Source organism: Quercus suber, unplaced genomic scaffold (assembly GCF_002906115.3).
Source record: "Quercus suber isolate HL8 unplaced genomic scaffold, Cork oak 2.0 scaffold_674, whole genome shotgun sequence".
In the NCBI taxonomy this organism is placed as follows: domain Eukaryota; kingdom Viridiplantae; phylum Streptophyta; class Magnoliopsida; order Fagales; family Fagaceae; genus Quercus; species Quercus suber.
In genome coordinates this window covers 18,348-28,288 of record NW_027070115.1, presented here as the reverse complement: position 1 = coordinate 28,288, position 9,941 = coordinate 18,348, and the positions used below count along the sequence as shown (strand labels likewise).

At 35.4% G+C, this 9,941-nt stretch overlaps 1 protein-coding gene across 2 annotated transcripts; it reads left to right on the top strand.

Annotated features, from left to right (window-relative positions):
* The first annotated feature begins 264 nt into the window (after window positions 1–264).
* Window positions 265–8,845, top strand: LOC112025396 (myb family transcription factor PHL7). Of its 2 annotated transcripts, XM_024058068.2 has the most exons (7): window positions 265–572; window positions 686–967; window positions 6,878–6,954; window positions 7,065–7,113; window positions 7,218–7,275; window positions 7,382–7,451; window positions 8,239–8,845. In XM_024058068.2, the coding sequence occupies exons 2-7, from the start codon at window positions 742–744 to the stop codon at window positions 8,605–8,607; spliced, it is 849 nt and encodes a 282-aa protein (XP_023913836.1). In that variant the 5' UTR covers window positions 265–572; window positions 686–741; the 3' UTR covers window positions 8,608–8,845. The 2 variants fall into 2 exon arrangements, with proteins under 2 accessions (XP_023913836.1, XP_065622090.1); XM_065766018.1 differs by lacking the exon at window positions 265–572 and having other exon boundaries at window positions 799–971.
* Window positions 8,846–9,941: the final 1,096 nt, after the last annotated feature.

Genomic DNA, 9,941 nt, shown 5'->3' with positions numbered 1-9,941 from the left:
AATTGATGATAAAACCCAGCAAGTAGGGTATCTAACAATTGTGGTAAAAAATAGGTGTCCCTAGATTTTCTCAGGTTAACTTTGAAGAAGACAAGAATAGTGAAGAGAGAGTGAATAAATGGCAGAATATGAGTGGGGGTCTTCATCGATTCATTAGGTGTTCAGAGAAAAAAGGGCAAGCCAGGTTGTATAATTTCTACCAGGCCACATACACTGACACATACACCCCCTCCAAAAAAAAAAAAAAAAAGAAGGTGGGACCCACTCGTGCAATCTACCAAAACGTCCTTATAAACGCCGCCGGCCTTTCCACGCAACCTCTTATACTCACATTAGATTCCTCAAATCTGTTCTCATCACAAACAATCACACACCAACGAATCCCAGGGCTTTTTTTGTTTTTGTTTTTGTTTTGTCTTTCCATTCCGATTTTTCTCTGTCTCTCTTCGTATCAATTCAATTTTCCCAAACCCCAACAATTTCAACGGAACCGTTTTCTCCATACCCATCATCGATCCTCCTTCTCAGAACTTCAGAATCAATGATTGTTTTTTTTATTCATGAAATTTCAGGTATAATTATTACAATTACTGTTCCATTTCTTACTTTTATGTATGTAAAATTTGATCTCAATTTATATATATATATTTTTGATTATGTCTTGGAATTTGGTTATGATATGCAGGTAGGTGTGATTATTTAGTTAGTTAGTTAGTTGAAGGTTGAAGATTGAAGAAGAAGATGTATCACGCAAAGAAATTCTCTATGACGAGCTTAGTGCCTCACAAAACACAAGGTGTTGAGCTTGCAGCTGTTCCTCCTGTGAAAAACACTGCTTCTTCTGCTGCTGCTGCTGCTTCTGGCTCTGGCTCTGGCTCTGCTGGAGCTGGGAAGCAACGTTTGCGATGGACTTCTGACCTTCATGACCGTTTTGTTGATGCTATCACCCAGCTTGGCGGACCAGATAGTGGGTATTTTCTTTTTTATTGTATTGTATTGTATTCTACTTTTTGTTCATAAAAAAAAGGGGAAAATTACATAAGAAGGTCCAAAGTTTACACTTTTTAAGTTTTCATTTAATTTTGTTCCTCAATTTATGAAACTATTTCAATTGGGTGTATCTGTAGTATTGTTCATCGAGAATAAATCTAGTCTCACACCCAATTTCACAAACATGTACCACCTCTGCAGAGGTGGTCTAGTGGTAGGAAGCCCTCATAGCTCATCACCTTGTGAGTTTGAATAGCGGTAAGCCCTACTATTGTGCGGGTGGTCTCACGCCATTTATGAGTAGGGTTTAACTAGACCGCACTTTTGAGCTCCTTTTTTTCATTTATTAAAAAAAAATGTTCACAAACATGTTGGAGTTGTCGAGTGTGAGTAATGGACACTTTCTACCCACCACTTGTTACATGGACCCGCCTCTTTTTTTAACCACTCACAATCAACCACTTTAGCAAGTTACTGAAATTGTGGAATTGCGAGTGTTGGTAGAATTATTGTAATAAAATTTTGTATTCCGCCTAGATAATCAATTTTGATTTTCTGGCAATGAACTCTAAGTATAACTTTTTCTCTCTAAATGAAGTCTTCTTTCTCTCTATCATCTCTGTTCAATGGTTGCCAAATTTATTTATGAACAATTATTAGTGAACCACAGAGTTTAATCAATGATTTTTTCCCCCCAATAATTACCTAGAATAATGGAGATGAATATTGACTTCAAATTGAAACGATTTCATAATTGGGGGCTTTAAATGACAAAATTATAAACCTAGGTCCTACTCTGAAAAATGATGCAAGCTTTGGGCCTTTTTCTGTAATTTCCCCAAATTTTTATATGTCAGTGATTTTCTTTATAAATTGAATAACAAGAAAATAAAAAAGACTTTTTGTAGTATATTAATTAGAGCAGACTCCATTTGTGATTGTAGTAAGTTTGTATGCTAGTGTTAACTTATGTTGATTTGGATTAGAAAGATGTTTTTTACTTTTAGCGTATGTTGTGTTAAGGTCTGGCATCAGAATGGGTGATCTTTTTCGTTGACGCATTGCATTTAGTTGACATGTCTTTCTTTTATTTATTTATGTTCGGAAGGTTAAGTTTTTAGACTTTGGATCTTTATTTAGCTTCATTTGTGGTAAGATTGTGTTGGACAGAGATAGAGGTTATGTAAATAGGAAGATGATATTTAGATTATCATTTTGTTGACAAGCTTACATGAGCAAGTTATATCTCTGTTGTTATTTGTATTGTTGGATAATTTATGATCCTTTCTATGTAGTCTCCAATTATCTTCTCTTTCTTAGTTATGTTTTTATTTTCTGGGGGAAGACTTTTCAGTGTTGTACTTTCTGGTTTAAACTTTGAATAATTGTTTGAGCTATGCATAGTGTATTAGTATATATATATATATATATTTAATTAAACCCCCAATTAGAGGTGGCGAATTTGGCAAACTAAGTATTGGTTTTGTTTGTTCACAATATGAGTCAATTTGATTAATTCAACTTAAATTCGCAATATTTTCTACTTTGTCAATAACTAACAACTTTACTTATCTTGTACAACCAATTTTATTTGAACTACATGTGTATTGTGTGTGTGTGTGAGAGAGAGAGAGAGAGAGAGAGAGAGAGAGAGAGAGAGAGAGAGGGGTGTTGGAATCCTGCTGTGATGGAATGGGCATGTATATTTTTATTAGGTACTTTTATGCTTTGAAGTTGAGTACCTTAGGGCACTTTGTCCTTGTGTCCTTTTCTTTCTACTGCTCTTACTGGGAATCATCTGATTCTCTAGTGGCTTTTTGCAATTACAGTTGGTAGTTAATTGCACTTGATCCCTTTTTACAATATATTAGAGCAAACTGTTTTAAGAAAATGATGTCTGGAGAAATCATGGATATGTTGACAACTACTGAACAGTCAGGCTACTTGGATAATCCAGTTTTTTCAGATTGTAACTGGGGAAGGAGATGTATCGTGTCCGTCAAACTCATTCATTTATACATACTTGCATGAGGATGAAATTGCATAACCAATAATATCCTTTGAACAGCTTAAAACTATGCTTATCTAGCTGCATTATCCATAGAATTGTACATCTAGTTGTATCCTGTGATTTAAAACCAAGATATCTGATACAGGTTGTGATCAATCTAGATGATTAGGGCTAACTTGTTACAACAGTGCATTTTGACCTGGTTGAGATGTAACATTACAGAAATGAGTGTTCTTCCTGCTTATGGGAGGAATTCTTGGGAGGGATTATTAATGGAACCAATTTATTCCTTCTCACTAAACTCCCAAACAGAGGAATAGATGCATCATTCCTTTAAAATCCCTTTTAATCCATTCCATTTTCCCCTTCCAAACAAGCTGTTAATTACTTTTGTGATTTAGTGTAGCTTTTTGGTCCCTCAATTTTGATCAAGTCATGTCTTCATCCTTTTTTTTGTGGTGCTAATAGGCATGTCTTCATCCTTAGTTTTATGTGCTTGCACGATTTTTTAGAGAAAGAAAATCTGAGTTAGAATGAAAAGCTGTTTTTGGTGATAAAGTACTTGAGAAGTACCATCAAATGCAGCACAGTCTGTATGAACTGTCTTATGAATGGAAATACTACATTGCTTGCTGGGGGTACAGCATAAAAAGGAAGGAGACAATTAATGAAATGAAACAAAGTGACTAAGGGGATGCTTGGTGACACAAGAACGTGTACACCACTAGTTCCATAGAAGGTGAAGAGCCTAATGTATTAACTATGAAGGTGGCTGTTACCTACGTCAGCACTCAATTCCTTCATTGTTATTGCCGGGCCTTTGTTGATCAACACCTGAATTGATAATAGTACTGATACCAGAACATTTGAAAAGTGAGTACATGATTTGTGGGTTTGTACAGTTGGTGTTTTGGCTGTCATGGTTCCAAATCCTATCAACTACTTGAATATTGAGATCTAGTAGGATACTGATATTTCTTTTTAATTTGCCAAAAAAAAAAAAAAAATTTGATAATAGTACTGATACCAGAACATTTGAAAAGTGAGTACATGATTTGTGGGTTTGTACAGTTGGTGTTTTGGCTGTCATGGTTCCAAATCCTATCAACTACTTGAATATTGAGATCTAGTAGGATACTGATATTTCTTTTTAATTTGCCAAAAAAAAAAAAAAAAGCAAAAAGGTTTTGTTTGTAGATAAAAGAAACTTTATGCTGGAAATGGTAGCTATCATAGAGATTAAAAGTGATTTTTATAATAAATAAATAAAATAGAGATTGAGTGATGATAAAAAAAAATGGGAATTATAACTTATTCAATTTTCTAATTTAATCTACTATTGTACGATTATGATTTTTATGTTTGTGTTGATGATCTTCTCTGTGTGTGTGTGTGTTCTAATCGCAACCTTTTTAGTATAATATGTTTTTCCTTTTGAACTGCTTGCATGGAAAATTTGTTTTTTAGAAAAATATATGGCTTTTTGGTTATATATATCATAGTATCCAATATATATATAATATGCCCTAAAATATGTAATGTTTCATGGTGTCAAGAAAACGTCTATCTGATTTCACTGTGAAAATTGTTGCTAGTTGACTGAGCCTACCATACACTGGTTCTTTGTCAGCTAAGCAAATTTTTAAGACGCCAGTGCTGAGTGTTCAAAATTTCTTGTCTACTAACTACAAAGAGATTACAGCATTTTGGAAACAAATTTGTATGCTTAAGAGCATAATTTTTCTAGAATGACCCTCAAATCTGAAATAATATTGAAAGACTGTAAACTTCTTGTGGGGCCATGACATGCTCTGCTTCTTTGCCTCACCTCTGAAAATATGTACTAGCTAACATTATGTAAACTTTTCATAACAAAGAGTAAATCACACTAGCAAATGCCATGAGCATGCATAAATTTGGTTCAACATTGTTATGGTTCTGTTTGTGTTATGATTTATTTCATGAGCAAAACATCACAAGGGGTGGCATGCTTAGCAAACTGCTTATTGACGTTGTGATGTTTAACTGTTAGGATCCTCAATGCGGATAGTTTATTAGATATACTAACACTCCTTGAGCATTTAGAGAAAGATTTGTAAGTTTCATGCCAAATTAATTTTTATGATGGCGGTATTTTTTTTAGGTGGTTGAATTATATTAAATTTAATGTGGTGCAAACTTGTCTTTGGTGGGGCTAGAAGAAATTCCAATTAGGAAACCATTAGAGCAAGTTAGAGTCATTAGTGAACTCAACGTTATCAAATTGTGCAAGAGTCATGGAGAGCGCATGACTCATCTTTTCCTACATTGTGCAGTGGCTCAGGAATTGTGGTCTTTGGCATTCTGTTTGTTTGGTATTTCCTAGGTGATGCCTTCTTCTGTGTTGGAATTTTATCTTGTTGGAAGGGACATTTTGGCAAAAGAAGCAATGGGTAGATTTGGAAAATTGTTTCTTTGTGTTTAATGTGGTGCCTTTGGAGAGGAAGAAATGCTTGATGCTTTAAGAGGAAAGAGCTGTACACAATGAAGTTGAAGTTTTTGTTTTTGAGGACTTTATATGACTAGACTTTTACTTCTCATACTTTTTTTTTTTTTTACTCTGGACTTCCTTGAGTTTCCGTTAACCTTTATTTAGTTTTGACTAAATTTCATTTTTGACCCTTAAGGTTTGGGGTTATATTTATTTTGGTTCCCAAGTTTGAGAATTTTCTGTTTAGTCCCTTAAGTTTGCAAGTTTTCAGTTTGGTCCTGCAAGTTTGATTCCCTTTCCAAAATAGTCCTTCCGTCCATGTCCGTGACTAATCTGGCCATTAGAGAGAGAGAGAGGTGAAAAGACATTGTTTTGTTGGAACTAAACAGCTAGATTAATCACGGAGATTGGACAGAATGACCATTTTGAAAATGGAATCAAGCTTGGTGGACCAAAATAAAAAAAAAAAATCTCAGACTTAAGGGACCAAAATAAAAACAACCCCAAACTTTAAGGGTCAAAAGTGTAATTTAGTTTAATTACTTAAATTGTATAGGGCTTTTCCTTTGTTTTCTCCCCATGTACTAGGGTTGTGCCCCTTTTGCACTTTTCTTTTAATGGATTTTTGTTACATAAAAAATAAATTAATTCAACGCTATCAAAATTCTGCTCTGCTTCAAGCCCTTATGTCTGTAGTGGTCCTAGAACAAATCCTTTCTTGCCCATATGTGAAAATACTATCAGATTCCCCATTTAGAAAAATAAATAAATAAATAAATGAGGGTTTAAAATTATGAAGTGGACTACTTTGCACCCTTCGCATGATAGTCACTCCACAAGTATAAGTGCTTGTGGGGTATGGGGGGCAAGACTCAAGGTTTAAGTCTCCAGAAGGAAGTTTCACATACATATACACCAATGACATCTTTTATCTAAATGGATATGCATCTATGGTCAGTGTTATTCTCTTCTCTTTACTTATCAAAAAAAAAAAAAATGAAGTGGATTGATTTTGCAGACATTTCTTGTAGCTCACAAGAAGTTTGAAATTCTCATTTCTGAGTTGTTCAAATTTTGTACTTCATCTACATTTTGTATTAAATGCTGGTTTGAATGATGATTCGGGTCCGTTTGGTAATGTTGTTCTAATAACATTGTTTGTATTTTTTGGAAATACGTGTAGGTGAAAAGGTGTGTAGTAATACGTGTAATGTTGTTTAAAAACTGAAAACGTGTTTAAACACATTTACCAAACGGGTTTATGGGGTTGTTGGATTTTTTTAGTGGCTTGCTTTTATTGTGACATAGATTTGCAGATAGCAACCGTTGCCCTTAATATGCAAGCTTATTCAGCAGATATTGATGGATTAAATATATACTTATAATTTCTATTTATTTGGCTTCAGGGGCAACACCAAAAGGTGTTCTAAGAGTAATGGGCGTACCTGGACTTACCATTTATCATGTGAAAAGCCATTTACAGGTGCAGATCTTTTCGTTTATATACACAGACAGAGATTTGAATGTTGATATATCTGAGTATCTGAAATTAAGTGGAAGTTATCTGATTTCTTCTTCTTTTTTTTCCCATAGAAGTACCGTCTTGCAAAGTACCTTCCAGAATCTCCTGGTGATGGCAAAGGTGCCCCATTTTCCTTTCTCTCTCTGTATTTCAGTGATAGAATTTTGTTTCTACATTTTGGGTGCATGAATCTAAATCTGGAGAATTCCACTTTTGACCTTTAGGTTCTAAAGATGAGAAGAAAAGTTCTGGAGACAGCCTTTCTGGCTCAGATTCCTCCCCGTGAGTCTTGGACCTCTTTCAAAACGATATACCATGTTACATGCACAGTTCTTTGGGTCATGTTCTCTTTACTTCTAATAATGTACAAAGTCTTCCTGTTCTTCAGGGGAATGCAAATTAATGAGGCACTGAGGATGCAAATGGAGGTTCAGAAGCGTCTTCATGAACAGCTTGAGGTTTGGTCTCATGCTCTCATTTTGCTTTTATAATTGCTGAAAGAGGGTTATAATTTTTTCTGCAGCTCTTTAACTTGTAATTTTAGTCAACTAGTTTTACATTTTCCTTTGCTAGAAAGGGAGGTATTTTAGGAAATGTCAATATATTGAAGGGAAAGGAGACAGCGTAAGAATAGTATCTTTCTAAAAAAACAAAAAGAATAATACATTATAAAGAATATACACTACTAAATGGAAAAGAAATCCTGAATGCATAATCTCACTCCAGCTTGAGTCCATCAAGGAGGATATAACTGTCCTCTGGAACGCAACAATGTACATGCCTTTTTCTGCCAAGAAGTCTGCGGCTTGTTCTGTACTCATGAAGCACAATGACTGTCTATATTTGCAACCTTTAGCTAACTGAAAGGTTGTTAAGGCCGTCTTTCTTTAACAACTTCTATGAAGTCTTATTTTTATTAGCCAGAAAGGGAAAAGAAAACTGAAGTTATTAGAAATTGTTGTATACATCTTAGGTTATTTACCTTCACCCTTAGGTTCTATTCCTTTACATTTCCTGCATGCTGTGATGATTGTCATTTGCATGGATGGAATTATTAAATGGAGTAGTAGCTTTGCTTATGGTTCTCAGATAAACTTCTTAGTTATTGTGTTTGGCAGTGAATTTGTCTAGCATTAGGTCAGATATTTCATGTGGCTCTTTATCTGTTTGTTGCACATTTATTTTAAGCATAGCAAGGTTTGTTATTTGTATTTTTTACTGATTTATTTGGAAAACACATCGCAGGTTCAAAGACAGTTGCAAATGAGAATAGAAGCACAGGGTAAATACTTGCAGAAGATCATTGAGGAGCAGCAGAAACTAGGTGGTGCATTGAAAGCTTCCGAGACCTTACCATCGGATGAGGCTAAGCAAAAGCCATCTGAGTCAGAACCAACTGGTGATGGCTCTGCCGGGCCCTCTTCGCCCCGAAAGAAACAGAAAGTGGATGATGGACCAACAGATGGCTTCACGATCTCCTCAGTGCCACCAAAAAGTGACCAGAAGAACGATTTTGTTGGTCAGTGGGAACGCAACTTGTATGGAAGTGATGCCGGGTTTGGATTAGACTTGGAAACTGAGTTCAAGGGGGCAGAAGATGATGGTTCAAAATAGTAATCGATGTTGTTAAATTAAATGTAGTCTTTTGTAATGCTTGTGGCAGAAATTATAAACCACGTTCTGTGTAAATTTATACATGCGTCCATTTGTAAATGTAATTAAATACAAAATCTCTAGTTATTCTCACGTTGGTGTAAATGCCTTGTATTAAGCTGTGGAACGTATCAGATACGTTGTGAGCTGGATCAAATGTGCTTCTCTTTTCAATATGTTTAAGGTGCGCGTTATTGTTTGTTGGGTTTTTGTCTTTTTTTCCTTTTTCCTTTTTCCTTTTTGTTGGTGTGTAATGAAAGTTGATCCTCAGTACAACAATTAAATAAGTAATTTTCCAAACTTTAGTCCACTATCTAGGAATAGCTTATTATGACAGACTTGTTAGATATCTATCTCTCTCATAGCGTGCGCAGATTCTACCTACTGCGGAGTATCATAGTAGGAAGTAGTCCTTAGACTTCTTGTGGGGTCCACCCCAGTGAGATGATGGATACATATATTATCTGTAATATCGCCTCGGTCAATTTCTAGAGGGTTTCTAGAGGGGATATTTTATGAGACGCGATCTTTGTGAGCTTGCCACATGGAGTGGGCTACTCATAAGACCACAAGTAGTGACGCCTAGGATCTTTGAAAATATACTAATTTTCAAACAAATCAAAATTTGAAAGGTAACATGACAAAAATAGCCAAATACCATGTTTTGGTAAAATTATTGGCAATCTAGCATTGTTTAGGAAATATATAGGGAAGTACCACTTTTTTGGTACTCGAATTTCAGATGTTACTCAAGCTTAGTGAACTTGAGTTACTAGAGATTCTGCTGCCGTGGCACAGGCTGAGCTGGATTGTGGGCATTAAAAATGCCAGATGGTACTCGAGATTCTTGGACTCAAGTACTGTGTTAGTTTAGTACCCGAGCTCCCTAAACTCGAGTATGGCTCGGGTATAACAGCTGAAAGCAACCAGACTCGTACTCGAGTTTATTGGACTCATGTATTGTGTTAGCAGTATTTGAGCTCCATAAACTCGAGTATGGCTCGAGTGTACAGGCAAAAGCATCCACACTTATACTCATGTTTATTGGACTCAAGTACTGTGTTAGCAGGACTCCCACAAACTCTGTTAAAAGGAAAATTCATATAATAAAAAAGTAAATATAAATGTTGTAACGTATGCCTAAGGATCCATGACATCCACAGTGTGACGATAGTTACAAAAGTAACCTTGAGTTTGATCAAACACCCCAAGAGGTGCACCTCAAAGGGCAGGCAAAATGAAGGATATATTCTAAAACATGCACAAATTCATTTTGATAAAGGATATCAGTTACT

Coding starts and splice junctions, on each gene's coding strand:
- LOC112025396 (XM_024058068.2), top strand. CDS start 742: ATGTATCACGCAAAGAAATTCTCTATGACGAGCTTAGTGCCTCACAAA. Junction 968..6,877: donor CCAGCTTGGCGGACCAGATA/GTGGGTATTTTC, acceptor ATTTGGCTTCAG/GGGCAACACCAAAAGGTGTT. Junction 7,452..8,238: donor GTCTTCATGAACAGCTTGAG/GTTTGGTCTCAT, acceptor AACACATCGCAG/GTTCAAAGACAGTTGCAAAT.